Source organism: Lupinus angustifolius, unplaced genomic scaffold (genome assembly GCF_001865875.1).
Source record: "Lupinus angustifolius cultivar Tanjil unplaced genomic scaffold, LupAngTanjil_v1.0 Scaffold_10_182, whole genome shotgun sequence".
Classification (NCBI taxonomy): domain Eukaryota; kingdom Viridiplantae; phylum Streptophyta; class Magnoliopsida; order Fabales; family Fabaceae; genus Lupinus; species Lupinus angustifolius.
This window is the reverse complement of record NW_017718491.1, coordinates 1-21,646: the sequence shown is the minus strand read 5'-3', so window position 1 is coordinate 21,646 and position 21,646 is coordinate 1. Positions and strand designations below refer to the sequence as shown.

Below are 21,646 nucleotides of genomic sequence, written 5' to 3'. Positions count from 1 at the left end.
GCCAAATTGTGAGCATTCTAATAACTAACACTAGTAGTCAGTATTGTGGGAAAAAATTAGCACGGATAGCCATATTGTGAGGATTTCGAGAATTGACATTGATAGCCATATTGTGAGAATTTTAAGAATTGGCACTGATAGTCATATTGTGAGAATTTCAAGAATTGGCACAAGTAGTCATATTATGGTGGGTGTATTCGATATTGATTCTTATAGTGCAGTAAGAATCTGATAACAGATATCTGAATTGTTTTATCATTTGTACATCGTAGGGTTGGATAATGGACAAGTCTTACTTGAACCAACCCGATCTGTGATCACCCCTACTATAAAGTATGTCCCCATTATCCTAACCTCACCCTTAAAACTTTGTAGTTCATTTATAGTTTTTTTTTGAGTAAATTACACTGACATCTCTGGGTTTTAGTGAAATTACACAAATCACAATTCCATCTTTTATACTTACGAAATACATTGCATTGACTACCTCTGCGTGAGAAATAAGTGTTATCTTTTAAATAAAAAAGGTGATAAACTGTAATTAAGTTTAACAAAATATGATATATTGTCTAAACAAGTCCAAATAGTATATGAGTCATTACATTTTCGTTATTTTTTGTTGATACAATATAATGAATCAAAAATAATATCTTCTTAGAATTATTAATGCATTTTGTAATAAATCAAAAATAATGAAAATGTATTGACTTGTATGCTATTTGAATTTGTCTCTATAATATATCATATTTTATTTAACTTAATTACACTTATCATCATTTTTTGTTCAAAATATCACATTTATTTCTCATGCATGGGTAGTTAGTGTAATATGTGTACATAAATTAGAAGGTTTTTTGTAGGTGTAAAAAATGTAGGGGTGATTTCTGTAATTTTACTAAAACTCAGGGGTGTCAATGTAATTTACTCTTGTTTTTTTGTACCACCAAGCATATTCCTTCATCTTATGGGCAATGAATTAATCTCTTTTGGGGTTCGTGACTGTCCCTTCCAACAAGTGTTGCTTTCATGAATTGAATCATTGAACTTTTGGTCATCTTGAAGATCTAATGAGACATTACATCATTAGACTAACGTCTTGTTATATTTATACGAGTAGTTTATGTAAATTAAGGAAAGTAATTAATATAGTTAGTATAATTCGTTAATAATATTTATTTGTTTTCTTTTTCTGCTCAATTAATTAATATTTTGTTTCCAATCAATAACTTAATAGTATTTTGGTAAAAAGACCAATTAATGTACATAATTCATTTTTTAAAATTCTTGTAAAAATTAACAGATGGAACATACACATTTATGATAGAAGAGTACGATTCATGAGAGTAACATTGGTTGGAAGAGCATCACATACCATCAAAGACATTAATTTCTTACCCTAAATTAAACGCAGATGATAGGTTTCCTCCTCTTAATCAGTCTCAAAGCAACCAAACACATCAGTTTAGTGCATTTGCAAGGAGCTAGTATTTATATTTTTTCACAAAGGAGCTAGTAATTATTTTATTTTTACAAATGAGCTAGTATTTTATGGTCATTGAGGCTACTGTTTTAATAAAAAATCACATTGATGCTATGCTAAGAATAAGAACCAAAAGTGGTAATCCATGCTGAATTTAAAGCCACAGTTATGTTTTCTCAATACAAGGTAAAACAAATGGAGCCGAATCCTCTTCATAGAGGGAAGTCTTATTTTTACTTAGTTTTAAAGATAAAAATGTTATTAGCAAGTGTAAACAAAATGATAAAATTGTAATTACATTTTGTTTTTGATTTGTTTTTTTATAGTACTTCCCTCTCTGATACTGGAGAGGAGTCTCACTCAAACAAATGATGAGTGAAGTTACTATATAATGAATCCATCTTCAATTACTGAGTTTTTCGATACAATAGTAACACCAGAACGGATGTAAAACCCTTGTGAAGATCTATCAGCTTCTTGTACACCCTGCATTTCATGTAATGTCAAATTTAGTACAAGTTTGACAAAAAAATCAGATCATAATCTCACATGTTATAGATTTTTTTGTTGGATTCTCATGACAAAACATTGCACCAAGTTGTCATAAGTTCATGTACTCAAAAAGCTAATGTACATCAACTATAGCTTACTTCTTTCACATTCACATAATCAAGTGTATGAGGTAGAATTAGAATGTAGGTGTAAAGAAAATGAGGTGAGACTAACTCTATTAAGATTTAATATGATGAGAACTATGAAAATATTAAGTGACATGCATAAGGGTGTTTATGTAGCATTATTTCACAAGTCTAACATGATATGTAAATATTTTCATGTAAAAAGACTATGGTTGTCTAAAGTGTGATGCAATCTTATGTTCAGTGACTTCAAAATTTGGAAGAGTGTGTGAATTAAATGTATGAGAATTTCATAACTTCCAATACCTCTGAGTTTGCTATTACAACATTCTTTCCGATTCGGGCATTTTTGTCAATAATACAGTCCCTGCAAATATCCAAGAAAAAGTGAGAAACTGCAGAAAGAGAAACTAAACTATCAGGAGAGTGAGTTGCAGTTTGTACTTGATTTTTGTATTCTCTCCTATTCCTACTGGAACTCTTCCCTCGGCTAACTGTGCTGCCACCTCGGCCTCAGTCTCGTAGAAATCAGCACCAAGCATCACTGTATCCTGCATATAAATGTGTAATATGATAGAGCTAGATCAGCACACTAAGAATATAAGCATACCAAAATGTACATTATAGTATTCTACTAAGGACATGTATTTATGAACAAAAAGCTTTTGGAATGTTAGACCTATAATTTGAGAATTGCTACAATATGGATAAATCAGGTATGAGGTATAATTTGAGAGGGTAAGCTTGGTGCAACGGTAAGGTTGTTGCTTAGTGACCATGACATCACGATTCAAATCCTGAAAACAGCCTCTCCACCTACAGGGTAAGGCTGCATGCATCTACCCTCCCCAGACAAATAGGTATCTATTACACTGTTGTTAACAATGTTCATTATCATCTTATGTAATTCAACATGTACATGTTTAGATAAATGGTAGTAATTAGTACACCAAACCTTTAAGTGAACATTTGAGTTTATTCTGGATCTGATTCCAACTACACTATGCTCTATTAAAGAATTAGTCAAGAAGCATCCATGTGATATGATAGAATCAACAATCTGCAAAAAGGATAAATAACAATGATGTAGTTTAAGAATTAAAGGGAGGGGGAGAAGATGTTAGACAACATATAACATGAATTGCTCCATATCAGTAAGTTGTGTATATGAAACTTAAGGCATGCAACAGTATCATAAGAAGTTTCTGGTTCTGATTGTATAGGTAAAGTACCTAACAAATTAAACTCACACCTTACTACTGTCAATCTTGGATGGTGGTAAGTTTCTCCTTGATGTATACATTGGCTTTGCTGCATCATAAAAGCTAAACTTGGATGGCTGAAAATTACATAAGAATTTTTCAGGTGGCAGATTTTAGATCTCAATCATGGAAAAGGGGATATAGTACTTTGCAATCAAAATGAAAATGATTAACCGTAATCTGTTTATAGTAGTTTACTTATTTTGGCAGATTATAACAGTTTAGTTTTATTTGGTTTCGCAGTTTTATCTGGACCATAGTTGTCCAGACGAACTTTCCGGTAATTACAAATGAACTGAATCTAGTCATGATACTGAAGATCGATAAGAGTGGAAAGACCGATAAACTTGACACTCACGTGATCGGTGAGGGCTAGATTTGCCTCAAAGAATGATCTGATGGTCCCTATGTCCTCCCAGTAATCATTGAAAAGATAAGCCTGCATGCAATCTTTTGCTATAAATACTCATAATATATGAAGATGAGCTTGTATTTAGATATATAAGTACGTTAGTTGGGTGTGTGTTCAATGCACAGGTATCAAATCTATTGCACTCAAAAAAAGTGAATGAATACTACCATGTCCTAGGTAAAATCATAAGCAACCATTAAAATTAATTTCCATTCATACCTTCATGTAAAACTCTTTAGCAGAGGCCGGAATGATCTCTGATCCGAAGTCATTTGCAGTAGGAAAGCGCCATCTAAACGAAAATAAATTTATAACAAATCAGCAGTCCAGCTATGAAATAGGTTCAATTTATTTTCGGAACATATTTCAGTAAGTGAAACACAAAGAAAACTCTCACAGTTTGATAGATACTTATTAGTACCTTAATAGATTAAGAAGTATATCCTTCTTGAAGACATATACTCCCATGGAAGCAATGTATGGTTTCTTTTCCGCTTCGTCCCGTGAAAGTCCCAATACAGTTGTATCTACTTGCTAAAGTATGAAGCAACATTAGTAGTAAATCTAATCTAATTCCTGAAACTTCGTGTCTTTGGTGTATGATAAACATCAGTTTTACCATTGCTTTCAAGTCTGCTCCTTTTGGCTTTTCACTGAATGAAAGGATTCTTCCTTTGTTGTCTATCTTCATTAGACCAAAATCCGAAGCACGGCTATCATGAATTCATAGTAGAATTTTAATACAGAGAAAAATATATGATAAAGATTATTAAACTTGGAGATTAAGAATGCTAGTTCCTATTTCTCAGTTAAATTGCGTAAATTGATTGAAATACTTGAAGACCAAGTCACTATAGTAGCAAACAAATAAACTTTCATCAGCTTTTCGGAAGTTTATATTTTAGTCAAGGACAAGAAAGATGAAATGAAACATTGAGCTTCCAAACTATATGTGTAAGTGACTATGAGTATCGAGGCGACTTGACACTATTTTCTAAATTGAAAAGAAGTTAATATGAGGGATAAGCAACCTACCTGTCATCCATTGGAAGACTAGAAATAGTGATGTCAGCTTTACTCTCGCGATGGTTCTGTGAATATGACGAGTCAATATCTTGAATACGAGTATGACTACACCGGAATAGGCAAGGGTTGTTTGATAAAATACAATGATACTTTACCTGGACAAAATCCATGTAGTCCATTCGGTATAGGTGATCTCCAGAAAGAATCAATATATCCTCAATATCCTTACTTCTTTTATCCTACAACATGGAAACCATACTCTATATCATCAAACTTAAATCCAACCAGCATTAGGATTCATCTTAGCCTTTATGCCATTATGATGAGGACAGAAAGGAAAATAGACCACAAGAATAATCCTCTGGAGTTAAGCCTTGTAATAAATTCTGAAAGTTTCAGTAAATGTATATACATATGCTGTAAGCAAATGGTTCATTATCAAAACTTGGCATAATTTGTAAGACATTTTATTGTAAAGGTTATTGTACATGTAGCCTCGGATGTGTTGAATATCTAAAAGTGATATAGCTTTGTAGTTAATACCTCAAATAGCCAGTGGAACTGCCTTACAGCATCTGCAGTACCCTGAAACCAACTTTTACCTGCTTCCCCCGGAGTTTGAGTGGCTGCAAGAACCTAAAACAGAAATAGAACACTTAGATATCCTTCAAAGATCGTTCAAAAATCAATGGTTAATTATCATCCACGGACACGACAGCTGACTCGAATAGTAACATTTCAAGCATGTACTATCAAAAGATGGGAGATACCTCGACATAGCCATCTCCGAAGGTGACTCCACTGCCAGAGTTGTAAGCATGTGCAATATGCTTGTTTAGTGAGAATGAGTTAAACTGAGTGAGAATGTAGACCTTGTTGATGCCGCTGTTGATACAGTTGCTCATTGGCACATCAATTAGCCTGTAAGCACCTCCAATAGGAACCTATCATAGGAAAAATTATCAAATTCATTCATAGAAACATAACTTATGAATCTTATGCCATTGAAGTGCACTACTATAACATGAAATGAGATATCCCACACAACTCAAAGAAGCCAATGCATGATTAGAAATAGAACAAGTAAGAAATAGAGACTAAACTGCAGGCACTAGTTAATAACTAATGAAAAAAGAGCAGAAATAGAGACTTACAGCAGGTTTGGCACGGCGCTTAGTGAGCGGGAAGAGACGAGTTCCAGCTCCTCCACCTAGTATAATTGCCACAACAGTGCTTGGGTCCTTTTTTTCCAAATCTAGGTCCCTCAACTGAGTTACATCATATGCTCATACATTATTCTTCAATACTTCATGTTACATTCACAAACTCATTTTACAAATCAAGCATAAATTTCTTATATCACTGCATTTTACTTTTAGTGTTTGGGCCGACCCCAGATAGTGAGATAAAGGCTTGGTTGGCGTTATTATTTTCTTAGACATAAATTGCTCACACCATTGGAGTAATTCTACATAGATAAACTCGTTATAAAATATGTACAAACTACTGATGTGGTGCATAATTTATGAATAGAATCTGATTAAAAGTGATTCCTTGAAATAGCTTAAGTGAATGCTAAAGTGCAATTAATGTAAACTTTGCTAGTTATACTCTGCATAACCAAATTTCAAGAAAGGGTTGGCCACAGTCACAATAGGCAAACTCGTGTAGAATGAGATTCTCTTTCAACTGAGTAAGTAAAAACATATGCATAGTTAAGTTTTAGTTGATTATGATCTTCATACATTTTAAATTAAATTAAGTGGACCCCTATTAAAGTATGGGCTATACTTCATTGATTGAACAATAAGCTTCAATTTAAAACATTAAACCTGAAAGACAAAAATAAATCCCACAGTAGTAAAGGGAGAAAAAACATTCTAGGAAAATGTTTACTAGAGCCGCCATACCAAGGCAAAAAAAACTTATTTTAGACATTGAACCTATTGCACTGAACTTTTTCTTTTTCTTCAACCTTACCAAGATTCCAAATTCTGTTGACACGATTTCAACTTATCAGAGGAATAGAATATACTTTTTCCAATATTTGACATATGACCTCCAAGTTACAAGATAACTCTTACTTTTTTGAGACTCGTCCTCTCAATAATAATACCGAAAAATCCAAACCTATAATTTCATGCAAAAAACCATCATCACTATCTCACTTACCATGTTGTATATTTCTTTTTGTTATATAGTAACATGGAATAAGAAGTAAAGGAGTGAGCAAACCTGGGCTTCACTACTCACATTAGTAGTGAGAGTCATGCATATATGTTGCCTAACATTCTTAGTACATGCACTTTCACTTCCTTTGATTAGCTTAATCTTCCTACCCATGAACTCTCCACTAGAAAACTTTACAAGCCCACATTTCCTAGAAACATTCACTTCTTTTGGTCCATTTAACTGAACAGCAGAATATAGTGATATCCTGCTACTGGCTGAGACTGCCATTTCCACTGCCACTTAGAGAAGTTTTGAACTTCACTAGTAAATGAAGATTTTATGTGTTCATATAATGTTACTTACTCCTAGTATCCCACTATATACTTAGCTAAGAGCAAAGTCTTATGTGTATGTGAAGAGTGTTGAATGTGGAGATTTGCTTACATGGACAGCATGGTATTTGAGGATTGGGCCAAGTTATCCATATTCAATTACATCCACCTATTTGGTTTGTGTGTTTATAATGGTGATACTATATATAACAAGTATACATGTATTTAAATGACACTTTGGTCCTTGGGATTTTGTTGTTTGAATGCATGAATGCTATGGAATAATTCCTGATGCTCTTGTCCTCAAAACAATTTGCCACTTGGAATTTGGATTTCAGTGAGGTAGAAAATGACACTTCATGACTTTGATATAATGCAACTTGACTCTTTGATTCCATCAACACTGGAAGCAATTATGCATATAAACTTGTAGTCTTCAAAAGTAAACTCAATTGATACAATTGTGAGTTTGTGACATATAAAGTGAGTGTTCAGTTTCTAACCTTGGTCCATTTCCGAGATGATTGTTAGAGGGGACGGGAAAGGGAAGTCTTGAGAGTCATCTTACAAATGTATTTCATGACTCCAAGTCTTCTCATATCCACTTGCGCTCCAAAAACCAACGCGCGAAGATATCCTTATAAGTAGACTCTCCTCATCCATTGAAAAATAAGATATTTGCCAAAATGCATATAAATATGTGCTTTTGTTTAATATTAGTTCACAAATCTATAGCAACTAATTTTAATTCTAACATTATTCTAAAAATAGTAAATATTGTCGTTAGTAAGATGGACTATTCAACATCAAGTAAATTGTGTAAATAACCAAATCTCATTTGGTATTTTATCTGCCACAGTAATGAACAAGGGAATTGAAGATGAAAAAGATAAGGCCTTCTTTAACTATGAAGGCTGAAGTAAACGTTTGGCTTTGTTAATTTTAGCAAACACGTGCTCAATCATGTGTGTACCTAATGAGTAATTATTATGATCTCTGATATAATAATATATTGAAGTATATAATAACCCATGTAATGTAAACTATAATATCTGATATGATATGGGAAGTTCATACATAACAGATAATATTTAAGTTATTATTTACTAGGATTTAAATTAAATTTCAGAACTAGCAAGTGGCAACATATGTTGGTATGAGTGGTTAAGTTCTCACTCCTGAATTTTGCTTTCCTTGTGGGCATGAGTGTAAGTCCATCTTACACTATTAATGTCAAATCATGAGTTATAAGGTTGATGCACTCATATCATATGTAAATAGAAGCAATTTTGAATCGTAATTTCATTAGGTTGTTTATCCACGTATCATCTTACTTGAAAATATAACTCATTTTCATTGTGATTTTTATTTGTTACAACTGTGAACAAGGCAAGAGTAGAGAGGAATAAGATTTATCTTACACAATGATTTAAGTTTGAGTCTTAAGTGGGGGAAAAAGTACTGAAAAAGGTGTGTCCCACAATTTAAAGGGTAAGAGAGAAGAAATAAAAATGAAAGGCTTCTGAATCATCTCATAAATGAATGTATTTTATGACTCTTAAAAGTCTTATATTTTGATTTATTTTATTCCAAAATCTAACACATAAATAGATTTTAGATGATTTTTTTGACTCTACTCAAATTATTAGATCCAATGTGAATATATCATAATATAATTACCAACCGGAAAACTTAAATGACAACAATGTCCCCCTACAATCATTTCATAAAGCATTTTTCAGAAGTTTTATTAAGATTTTATGTGGGAAAAAATTATAGCAGTGGGTTTTTATTCCTTTATCCGAGTTCAAGTTAAGGTGTGCAACTATATGGATCACTGTGCCTCCTTGATTGGGCTTACTCTACTGTAAGTTGTTTTGAATGGAAGGGTTCAAGCCGTATAGAAGCCCACACGTATACTTCACTCCAAAACAACACCATTTTATATAGAATTTTTTTTATCATTTTTATTTTGAGTTCAATCACAACCTATCTTTTTTTGGTACAATCAAGGGTATTTCCTTATCTTTGAGTAAGAAATTAATCTCTTTTAAAATGCGTAATTGTTCATTCCAATAAATATTATTCCCAGAAATTGAATAAGGAATTGATCTAATAATTAGGTAAAACTAGACTCTCAAGTAGTTAGTATATAAGAAGACGTTCAAAATTGAAAATAATATATTAATCCCCTTTTAATAATGTCTTGTATTACTTTTGAGATTTGTGGCCTTATAATAGACAATGATACAAGTTTATTCGCAGTCACAGGTTTGAACATAAATTAGAAGGAAAAAAAAAGGAATAGACAATGTACTAAGCGTTAATAATGCACTAATTTCTATTAGAAGAAAAAAGGAATTGTGAGATGGTGTAATGTGTATAATATTCAAGTTCCATTTTGGTGACTATTATATGATAATAACGTGCCATGAATGAAGACACACTCATTGTACATTTGTTCACCTTCCCTAATGGCCCTAACTATGCATGAACCAGAATGTCTCATTATTATACTGAACGGTCAGAATTAAATTAAGAGACCAAGCTGAAATCATCCTTATACATTTCGAGCTTGCTTCCAAATCCCATAATGAGAGAGTTCACACCGTTCTTTTCCATATGCAAACAGAAAAGTCCTATTATTTTCAGTCATTGGGCCACACTCACATGTAACTATGTACCTTACATGCAATACCAGCCGTCAATAGTGACTCCAAAATCTCACCTAAAAATCTTCTCCCCGTACGTGTAATTTATTTGATAATAGAAAAAATTGTAGCAAGAGAAATTATTTGCAAGTGATAAAAACATTGGTAATAATGACATGATCATCAATAATTCAATATGTGCTAATTGACCTGAACAAGTTTTCGTATCGTCCTGTGATTAAACGTCACCAGGGTACTGTACATGTGTCTTTCTCGTTATCATTGTTTAAGATTTTTCATCCAATGATTTAAAATGTTATCTCAACCAAAAAAATTAATTATTAGATGAGAGAGTTTCATATTTTAAGTACCGCATTAAATTTGTTATATTACCTAATGTATGACTTATAATATTTGTTGCATCTTTTAAGGATTGACATGTGCGACTTTTATTAAATCAACGTTGACATGATGATAGTTTTTCCCTGTTGGTGGCTTCTCTGACCTGGTAATATATGTTAATTCAGCTTATAAGTATCATTTTTTATATCACAGCTCTCAATTAAAACATCAATTATTAGGATTTAAGTATATGTACAAGTTTTGATCATCTTTAGTATTTAACTTCCAATAATAAACTATGAAAGAAAGGGGGTTAGGTAATTTTTATTTTATTAAAAATAATTACAATTTGAACCACTAAAAAGGTTTATTTGACACATGTAATGATATGCATCTAGAATCTAGTATGGAGAGAATCTCTTCTCTATATAAGCAATATCAACCTAAAGATTGTTTATGGTTTAATGTAAAATTTTTTACACTTATAACATATTATCTATTATTAGTTTATATTAATTTTATTTAAAAGTTAATAATAATTAACATATGAATGATGAATAATGCCGAAAATTTTAAAAAATAATTATACTATTAACTTATATATTTGGTGAGTGAGTCTTGCAACTTAAATAGCATATCAAATTTATTATACTATCGGTTTGAGACTCCTAAGCAAATTTATGGTTTTGGAGTGTTTGAAAAGACATCCCAACAACAATTTTGATAGTATTTTTGATAATTTTTTGTAATCACAATTACAATTGATCACATCCACAAATTAAAAAATTGTATAATCATTAAGTGGGTTGTCATTTAACGCATAGATTTCGAGGCCATGAGTAGTTGCAATGGGAATTAGCGTGCAGGATGGTAAAGCCAGAGTTGTTGTTCTAATGATGCAGGAAATACCATACTGGTGGGCTCCAAGATAAGGACCAACGCAAAAAAATATTGATATTCAATTAAGGCTATTTCTTTGGAATCAGGATCATCCCAAAATTTTCTGTTTATATGTCCTAAATTAATCATATCAAACTAATAAAAATATTATTTTATATTTTTTTTATTTTCTTTTTTTCAAATAGATGATAATTTTCTATTAAATTGAAACATCACGTTCAAAGTAAGACAGTTAATCTCATCGATTTCTTTGTACAGTTAATCAGTCTTTCGTGATCACCAGAGACATCAAGCAGGCAGGAATAAAAAATTAAGCCAATCTTAGAATAATACATTGACCAAAATATCCCTAGAACGAGAACTGTGCCTAGGCTGCCTAGGTATTGATGTAAAAAGGACAGAACCAAATTTGTTGGGTTGGTCTCAGCTGGCTAGTCAACCAGCTTTTGATAGGTTGATTCTTTTTGTTCTTTACTTTATCCCTAATAAATTAATTTATTTTGAGAGTTTAATTATTCATATTAATAAATATTGTTAATAAAAATCAAACTCTTAATTTTTTATCATTTTTGGGATTTAGAAAAACCTTATGTCACTGTATTAACACCTTATTTATTATTGATGAGTTGATACCAATAATTATAATGAGGATAGAAGAAATAAAAAAAGGAAACTGGTTATTTATTAATGTTGTTCTAAAATACTCAACTAAGATTAATGTGTGAAAGGACCACCTTTGTTGACAGGGAGAACGAGGTGAGAGTGAAAATATAAAGGCCTAGAACAAATGCAAGGTTTGCACTATGTAAAGGTAAGGCTCATAGTGTATAATTGATAAAGGTTGAAAATTAAAATGAATGGGTGAGTATAAGACTCCTCTCTTCATCATGTGTGGTGTGTGCCTATTACTAGTAAAAGATGTAGTATTGTTATTGTGGTTAGTTCTATTACATGTGATCAATAAGGTAAATGAGAGAATATATAAAATAGTTAATACATTTGTAAAAAATTTATAAAGCGACAAATAATTTGAAAACTGGTAAATAATAATAATAATAATAATAATAATAATGGCACGAAAAGCATAAAAGTAATAATACATTCTTAAAATTAAGAGGATTCAACACATTGTGTTCAAATTCAATGTATTTACATTTTTATTTGGTCATCATACATATCATTTACATCATTAGTGACCTTATCTTATATAACTTTGACTACTAAAATATAGATTAACATATGAAAACAATGTGTAAGTCCATTTGCTCCCTTAAGCATCTCTTCATTAATCATTTAACAATAATATAATTTTATGATCTACTTCATAGACATAGAGCCAAACTGATTTTTAGTAATACCCATTTCTCGTATAAACTTGTCCATAGGTTATAACTTCTTATTATGGATCATGTGCTTAATCTTATAATTTGTAAAATTTTATATATATTTATTGACTTTATAAATAATGATTAAAATGTTTCTCTTCTGTTTGTATATATTTTCATAAACCTCATAATGTCATTAAACAACATTGTGAATCAATTAATGTTATGCTTTCATAAAACTTTCCTCACCTTAATATATATTTTATTCAATCCAATAATTTTGTCATTATCCATAATTTTCAAAGTTCCCCTCACATCTAACAATCGAACTCTATTATAAAAATAATTTTAATCCCTCATTAATATTTGTTGGAATTATGGGATTCATGTATATAAAGATAAAATGGAATATAAAAATAATAAATTATATTAATAACATTATGAATGATGATATGATAATATTATGATAATAGTATGATATAAAATATCTAATACTAACAGCTGTTTGTACTAGTACTAGACGTAATTAAATAAGAAATGATTCATTAAAGATAAAATAAATTAATCTCAATTCTAAGATAGGTTCTAAACAAACTAAGATAATTTGATTTATTAGAATATTTCACATGATAAAATACAAGAATTTAATCCTAAAAGATCTTCTAAGATATAATTTGATTTCTGAGAAAATCCTAAGATATCATTTAATTTTATACTATAAATAAATCTAAGATATTATCTCTAAAAATATTGTCTATAATATAATTTAAGATATCCTAAAATATTCAAAATCCAAACTCGAAAAATCATAAATAAATAAAAGATAAAAGCAACTGACCGATTAATAAGGATATAAGATAAATATTATAAGCGTAAAAAAAGTTGGAAAAGATTACTATTCAATAACAACTTCCTTCTATCTATCTATCTATCTATCTATCTATGTCTATATATTGTCTTCTCCGCCACCCTTCTTTCCTAGGAAAAAAACCCTTCTTTGATTTTCTCACCAACCCTCTTTTCCCTCACCACCTTCATTGGAATAATCATTATCCTCTTCTTCCACATTGTAGTTCATACACTCAGTACAAATTCACTTCTTTTATCTTCTTTCACTTATATATTCATTTTAGATATAACCCAAGAAACAAGCATCATGATTTCTTCAGTTAAGTACACACCATCTTCCCTCAATACTTCAACTTTCTCATGCAGAAAGTTTCCTGTACAAAAGCCTCAACTTTCAACACTACCCATCATTCAGAATGTTAAAAAAAACACATATCTTAATCTATTATCTTCATCAAACCAAAAACCTCTATACCTTGCATGCACCAACACCTTCATAAAACCAAGAAGCAGGAACAACCTCACTGAGTGTAAGGCTTATGAGGCAGATAGGTCAAGGTCATTGGATATTAACATTGATGTCTCTGATGAAAACTCAACTCAGAAGTTCAAAATTGGGTTATATTTTGCTACATGGTGGGCTTTGAATGTGGTTTTTAATATTTACAACAAGAAGGTTCTCAATGCTTTTCCTTATCCATGGCTTACTTCAACTTTGTCCCTTGCTGCTGGTTCTCTTATTATGTTGATCTCTTGGGCTACAAGGGTTGCTGAGGTTCCAAAAGTTAATTTTGATTTCTTGAAGGCCTTGTTTCCTGTAAGAAACTCTTACCCTTTTCTCATTTTGTTGCTTTATACAGCATAATAATAATGGAAAGTTAATATAAAATTGGTAGAAGAATGATTCAATGATCTACATAAACTATGAGTAATTTCTAGGTACATAAGGGTTCAGGGGCAACAAAATGTTCTCCATTGTATTATGGGATTTTTTACATGCTTGAATAGATAAAATAAAAAAAGTAAATGAGGAATAGAGATAAATTTATTTGTTTAAACTTTAAAGAGAATATTGTAAATGTTTTGCAATTTTGTCCCTCATTATAATTGGTGTATCTTGTTTTAGGAGATGTGAGGCAACAATGTCACATGTATATTACAGACAAATATATCACTTTATATTTGTGTATTTTTCACAATCTGATTACAATTCATCTGGTTTCGTACAAGTCTAGATTCTGAATTTGTCAATTGTGAATGTGAAAGATATGAAAATCTTTTTCCCTTGTATCTTTTTTGTTGTTTTTACTGCATAATAATTAAAATTTTGGAAGAACCACGTTTGACACAGAATAATGTGTAATCTTACATGTACAGAGTTTTGATGTGAGACAGAGTGTGATGTATAAGTCTATAAGAAGCATTACTGAATTTGAAAAAATAAACCTTAAACAACAACACTACATAATACATTCACACACACATGTCACTTTATATTTGCATAGTTTTTCATATCTAATTGCAACTGTTTTCTACACATGTTACATGTATATTATGTTTTTGACAACTACATGGTTGTGAGAGACAAGAGAATAAAAACAATGTATGAGTAACGATGTTTCCTTCGACAATCATGGTGGTCAAACATTACCAATGAGCTTAAAGTAAGGAAACCTTGATTTAATGGTACTGACTTAAAAAGTGGTAAATTTGGGTGTGCAGGTTGCAGTGGCACACACAATTGGGCATGTTGCAGCAACAGTGAGCATGTCCAAAGTTGCAGTTTCATTCACTCACATCATCAAGAGTGGAGAGCCTGCTTTCAGTGTTCTCGTATCAAGGTTCTTTCTCGGAGAAGCATTCCCTATGCCGGTTTACCTCTCACTGCTACCAATTATAGGTGGTTGTGCACTTAGTGCCCTGACAGAACTCAATTTCAATATGATTGGTAAGACTGATTACTGAATAACACAATTGATCAGAAAGTTTCGATATAATGTAGAATTTATTGTTCATGTATAAATATTTTTGGCAGTTCAATTCTCTAATTATACCAATCATTTCATTTTCAGGGTTCATGGGGGCTATGATATCAAATTTGGCATTTGTGTTTCGAAATATATTCTCGAAGAAAGGGATGAAAGGAATGTCTGTTAGCGGAATGAACTACTACGCTTGTCTATCCATATTGTCTCTACTAATTCTCACACCTTTTGCCATTGCTGTGGAGGGTCCTAAGTTGTGGGCTGCTGGCTGGCAAACAGCTGTGTCTCAGATTGGTCCCAATTTCGTATGGTAAGCGCACCAGTTCCATTTTGCTCATTCTGTTTTCTTACGATTTACAAGCAAACTCTATTCGATTAAGCCTTATGCAAGTCTACTATCTAGAAGCTCCTTTCTTTAATTTCTACAAGAATGAGATAGATTAATCAACTTCAAGTAGGTGCAAAGTAGCATTAGTTTAACTATAGATGTATGGATTGGAGTGCAAGATTGTCTTAGTAATGGATATAAATTTGTTATAATTGAAATGGAATACACAAACCATTGCACAGTGTTAGAAACTGGTAATGACTTAATTTGAGTAAGTCATGTAATTTACTAAATACTAGAGAATGACTAGTTTCTAGCGGATAAATTTGTAGCGTTGATGTTCGCTAATTCTGATTCAGAGTCACATTCTTTTCTCCCGAAAATTTGCACTTGTATTTGTAATGTTGGTGAAGCATAAATTCTTATTGATCTGCTCATTTCACATCGCTGACGAAGTTAAATTTAACCAAATTTCTTCATCCAATGTTTAAGTGACATACTTATGGGTTTTGATTTTTGCAGGTGGGTAGTTGCTCAGAGTGTATTCTACCATTTGTACAATCAAGTCTCTTACATGTCTCTTGATCAGATTTCTCCCTTAACATTTAGCATAGGGAACACAATGAAGAGAATTTCTGTAATTGTTACTTCCATTCTCATCTTCCACACGCCGCTTAAGCCCGTCAATGCTCTCGGGGCTGCAATTGCAATTCTTGGCACCTTCCTCTATTCACAGGTCATTCATTTAAACTAATTTTGTTTCTTTGTACCTTGATTATCCCAAGGGCTATAATATTTTCTGTTGTTTGGGTGCCATGATTTATTAATAATTTCAAAATGTATTTTAGTCAAAACTATATTATTTTACATAATAGTTATCACATTTAATGAAAATTTTAAGAGTAAATTACACTGACACCATTAGTGATACATTATTGGTTTATTAAATATTTGGGACATAACTAAGAGCTTTTTGCTGACTATTTGAACAGGCTAAACAGTAAGGTGGTATAGTTCTGAAGCTGTTGGGTGACACAAGTGAAGGATGATTCATAGTTGGAGATAAAAGTGTCATTGACTATATGTTGATGTTAATTAGTGAGTATATGTTCTGTTCAATAGGAATTCAAGTTGCATTCTTTGAGGCCATAATAATAATAGCATTTATAATCATGTTTTGATGTGGTTGACTGTGTAAATGAGCTTTTCATTGCTTAACGTTAATATAAGATTGAGAGAAATGGATTTTCATTACATAAGAGCTATGTGATAGAGAACAGTTACATCTGGTGGCTGAAACTATGTAAATTGTAAACACCAATTTTTGTCCGGCCCAGAAAAAGCTCAAAATATTTTTCAAAACAAATTAAACAAATAATATTAAATAGGAAAAGTCAAATTAATGTTGTTAAGGTTCCTAAATCTAAGTGATTAGGTTAACCGAAATTTAAAAATAATAAAATCAAATCAATGTTGCTAAGGTTCTCACTCTAAGTGATTAAGTTAACCAAAATTTAAATTTAAATTACTTAATTCACAAAAAATGATTTTTTAGAAATAAATAAAAATTGTAATAAAAGTTAACATCTACAAACTTATACATTTATCCTTAAATAAAACAATTAATAAAATGAATTTATTTTAATTTTTTCGAAATTATAATATTAAATGAATAAAAACAAGTAAAATTATTTTTATGGATTTTTTATAATTATTTTCGGATTTATTAAAGTAATTAAATGAAAATGCTAAGAATATTCTATTAAGAAACTTTGTTTGAATTTAAAAAGTAAAGAGATAAAAAGGTTGGTCAAATCTGGTTTGATTAGGAGGTGGGTATCAAGTTTATTCAAATGATTTTTATAATATCTAAAATTAGGATTCGGTTGGCATAATTTTCTAATATAAATAGAGGTGTTGGGATCGATAAGAAATGCCACTGAAAACACTGAAAAACCTAAAAGAAACTCTACCAAAAAACACAGTCAAGCGTCACAATTTAGTACGGACGTGCCTAGTAGCCATTCCATACTGCTGTCGCATGGTTGAATCACAGCTGCCCATTCCGCATACTTTTCACGCTTCTTCATTGACTTCATAAACCAACCAATCACATCACGAAATAGTCTGGTTTTGGTGAAGCTGTCCACACATGAACGCTGCACCTATAGGAACACGGGTTCCCCTGCAGCAGCGTACACAGATCTGTCCATGCAGCCTCGCCTCTGCCCAATCGAAGCGTGTCACACCAGCGAGTGCACGCTGCTTCCCTGCACTCGCTCATACTCAATCAGCGTCACTGACTACAGCGGGATCCCCTGCGCACGAGACCATTTTTATACTTTGCACCCTTCTGCTTCAGCCACTCACATCCTGACACGTGTCTAGGGAGGGAGAGCCTCATCCAACCCGCTACCGTCACGTGTCCTCAAGCAATACCAACATCTCTACTGGTTCTACACAATGCTGGTAGGTTTCTTTAAAGGCATATATTTTATTAAAGTGTATGATTTGCCATCAATGCATTTTTATATCAATCCCACATAAACTACATCATTAATTATAAATCTGAACCATAATTATCTTATTATTACTCACTTATTATGACATTAATAATAGTTAGTAAACATGTTATGCATGTATTAATTAAATAATTCTCCACAATTACTTTTACTGTTATAAAAGGGATTTAAAATCTTATTAAATACTTTGACGAAATAAAATTTATTTTTCATTCTATAATTAATCAAAATCATTATTAATGAACTTGTAATTTTTTATAAAATAAGACACATGAAACATAAATAAAAAATGTCTTTTTGAAACGAAAAATAATTTTGAGATCTGATCAAAGATGGAGAGAAGGTCGTCCTAGAGGCCTCTTTCTTCTTGGGTCATCTTCGAAAGGTCGCGCTACACCGCTTCTTTTCAATCGATTAAATCTCAAAATCAATTTCGCTTCATTTTCTTAATTAAATAAATAAATAAAAATTACCAAATAATTAAAAAAAAATCAGTAATAAATAAAACTTGCAAAATAGGAATTTTTTACTACAAAAAATATATTTTCTTTAATTAAAATACACTCAATCAATAAACCGTTTTTACTTAAAGAACTACGTAAGCCTTGATTCCTTTAATAGGGATACGTAGGATCGGTGTCAACCTTGTCAGACACAATAATAAAAATAAATAAATTTGTCTTCATAATAATTAATTAGTTAATCATACAATTAAATAAAATAATAATAGTAATAAAGTCATATATTTTAATGAAGGATACCGCTTAAGGCGGGCGGGTAGGATGCTAATATCTTCCCTACCTTGTAACCGACTCCCGAGCCCGGATATCAAAAATCCAAAAGCCCAGGATAATTGGGCTTAAAAGATTTTTCTACAATTTTAATTATAAAATGTAGTGGCGACTCTAAATAAAGTCGTGTAGCCGAAAATTGGGGTGCGACAACTGGCAACTCTGCTGGGGACTTTTTTAAGATAGTGCGGCCCGTAATCAATAAAATGTATGACTGTTTATTTACCATTATTATCAATTATTTTTTATTTGGTTGATTAATTAATTTCGAATAATATGAAAATTGTATACTTAATTATTAGTTGTATATATACATATATTATATACTTAATTATTAATTATATGAATTGGATGGTTAATTAGTAATTATATATTGCATATATGAATTATATGTGCATGTATGTATTGTTTTTATTATTATATATATGTGATATATAATGTACACATTTTAGGCACACATATGTCATACAGACGTATATTAGTGATACCTTTTTGGATAGAAGAGACACTAGCCTCACTGGTCGTGGTCTTTGCCGCTTCTAAGTGTTGGTGATATGGACCACTCATATTGTTACCTCTTATTATGAGTTAGTCGCTCAAGCTGGTCTTCTGTTTCTAACATCATAATATTTGAGTTTCTCTATTCGAGAGAGATGCAATATGGGAACCTTTATAGGGAGTCTAGAACTTGTTAAAGGCGTCCATTGTATGTTAGAACTTTGTCCTAGCACGTTATACTTGTTGTGAATTTTGTGATGTGTAATGTTTGTATTGTAACACATTGTTTAGAATTTTGTCATGTAAAATAAAAATCATGTAAAATATCGCAACCTTGAGAGGAATTCCTATTCCCCTGACAAGGAGATTATCATAAAAATAAATATGCAATTTATTTTGGCCCTAAGCTAGTCTGAACGATAAAAATAAAAGAAATATAATTTTATATATATATATATATATATATATATACCCGGGTTCGAGTCTTGTGGATGGAAAAAATGCCCGTTGGGAGAGTTAGCCCCACTAACCTGTGGATGTGTCCGGCTCGGACAGGATTGCCTCCAGTGCCAGAAGACCTGTGGGAAACCAAAAAAAAATGTTCAAATTGTAATGATAGCTAAACCACCCCAAGATAGGGCCCATTACCCTAAGGGGCATGCATTTTATATTTTTAGACATTTCATTCAATCATACATTAATAAAAAACACATTATTCAAAAAATACATTCAAGGATGCATGAACATAAAAAGTACACATTCAAGGATCCATTCATTTATGCATTTAAAAAATAAAAATATTCATTGATTGACTTATACGTACATTCTTAGATACATAGATATATGAAAATTCATCATCCACTACTTATACATGCATTTATTCGTTCATCATAAATACATACATTAAAAAACATATAATTAAAAAATTATTTCATCCATGCATATGCTAACTAAAAAAAAACTATCATTCAAAATAATTCATTCATGCATGCATATAAGAAGAATACATTACTCATACATTATTCTATTAGCTATCCATATATGCATTTTATAAAAAGAAAAAATACATCATTCATACATTCTCTTATTTATTTATATATTCATCCATTCACCCATACATCAAAAAATATATAATCATGCATTCATCATTCATGTAAAAAACACGTATAACTTAAACATTTATTCTTTCATTGATTCATTCTATTACTCACTCATGCACTAAAATAGAAAAAAGAAAGATACATTATTTAAACACTCATTGACTTATGTCTTCGTATATTCATTAAAAAAATACATTACTCACACATTCATTCATGCCATCAAAAAGAAAAATTCATTCATTCATTTAACCATACATTCAAAAATAAAAAAAAATCGATTGACTTATTCATTCATTCATTCATCACATTAAAAAAACTAACAATTTTCATTAACTGACTTATTCAATTATTCATTCATTCAATTATACATACATACATTATTCATACATTCTTCTACTTATTCATTCATTAATTCATGCATACATGCATTTTAAGAAAAATAAATAAGTAAATTATACATTCATTTAAAAATAAAATTACAATAACCATATGTCGCGACCCGATTTTCGGTTGGAAGACCGGCTCTACGACTTTGGAGGAGGCAAACTCGATTTCTACCTCTCCCGATTGATTTGGAGTCGCCACTACGTTTTTTGCGGTTAAAACGTAGAAAACTCTATAGTAAGCCCAATTAGGATAATATGGTCTTCAGACAGAGATTCTGAATTCGGGAGTCGATTACGGATCGGGGAAGGTATTAGCACCCCGTCCGCCCGTATTAAAACGGTACACTCGCTAATATCATGGACTTTTATACCCTTAACAATTATTCATTTAAAATTATTTATTTTTATTATTGAGCCTGACAATATTGACTTTGGTCCTACGTACCCCTATTAAGGGGATCAAGGCTTACGTAGTTCTATTTCAAAAATTGTTTTTTACTTTGGTTGATTGTTGATGATTTGGAAAATACCGATAGGTTTTAGAAGTTTTAGTTTATTGAATTGGTTAATTTGAATTTTGTTCAAAATATGTAATTGTTTCGGTTCAATGAGACTAATAGTTTAGAATTGGTGTTGGTCGTAGACCT

The 21,646-nt window shown here is 31.3% G+C and overlaps 2 protein-coding genes across 3 annotated transcripts; one reads left to right on the top strand and one right to left on the bottom strand.

Moving 5' to 3' along the window:
* Positions 1–1,802: 1,802 nt before the first annotated feature.
* Positions 1,803–7,482, bottom strand: LOC109337789 (glucose-1-phosphate adenylyltransferase large subunit 3, chloroplastic/amyloplastic). 2 transcript variants are annotated; one of them, XM_019574840.1, is made up of 15 exons: positions 7,072–7,482; positions 5,973–6,086; positions 5,589–5,762; positions 5,362–5,454; positions 4,974–5,057; positions 4,828–4,883; positions 4,412–4,505; positions 4,214–4,326; positions 4,012–4,084; positions 3,739–3,819; positions 3,371–3,457; positions 3,074–3,178; positions 2,563–2,669; positions 2,425–2,485; positions 1,803–1,966 (listed from the first exon to the last, which is right to left on the bottom strand). In XM_019574840.1, the coding sequence occupies exons 1-15, from the start codon at positions 7,276–7,278 to the stop codon at positions 1,865–1,867; spliced, it is 1,551 nt and encodes a 516-aa protein (XP_019430385.1). In that variant the 5' UTR covers positions 7,279–7,482; the 3' UTR covers positions 1,803–1,864. The 2 variants fall into 2 exon arrangements, with proteins under 2 accessions (XP_019430385.1, XP_019430384.1); XM_019574839.1 differs by having other exon boundaries at positions 7,054–7,481.
* Positions 7,483–13,529: 6,047 nt separating this feature from the next.
* LOC109337791 (glucose-6-phosphate/phosphate translocator 2, chloroplastic-like) lies at positions 13,530–16,961 on the top strand. Its single transcript, XM_019574841.1, has 5 exons — positions 13,530–14,206; positions 15,112–15,337; positions 15,462–15,684; positions 16,225–16,438; positions 16,695–16,961. Exons 1-5 carry the CDS (start codon positions 13,697–13,699, stop codon positions 16,704–16,706), a joined length of 1,185 nt encoding a protein of 394 aa, XP_019430386.1. The 5' UTR covers positions 13,530–13,696; the 3' UTR covers positions 16,707–16,961.
* The last annotated feature ends 4,685 nt before the right edge of the window (positions 16,962–21,646 follow it).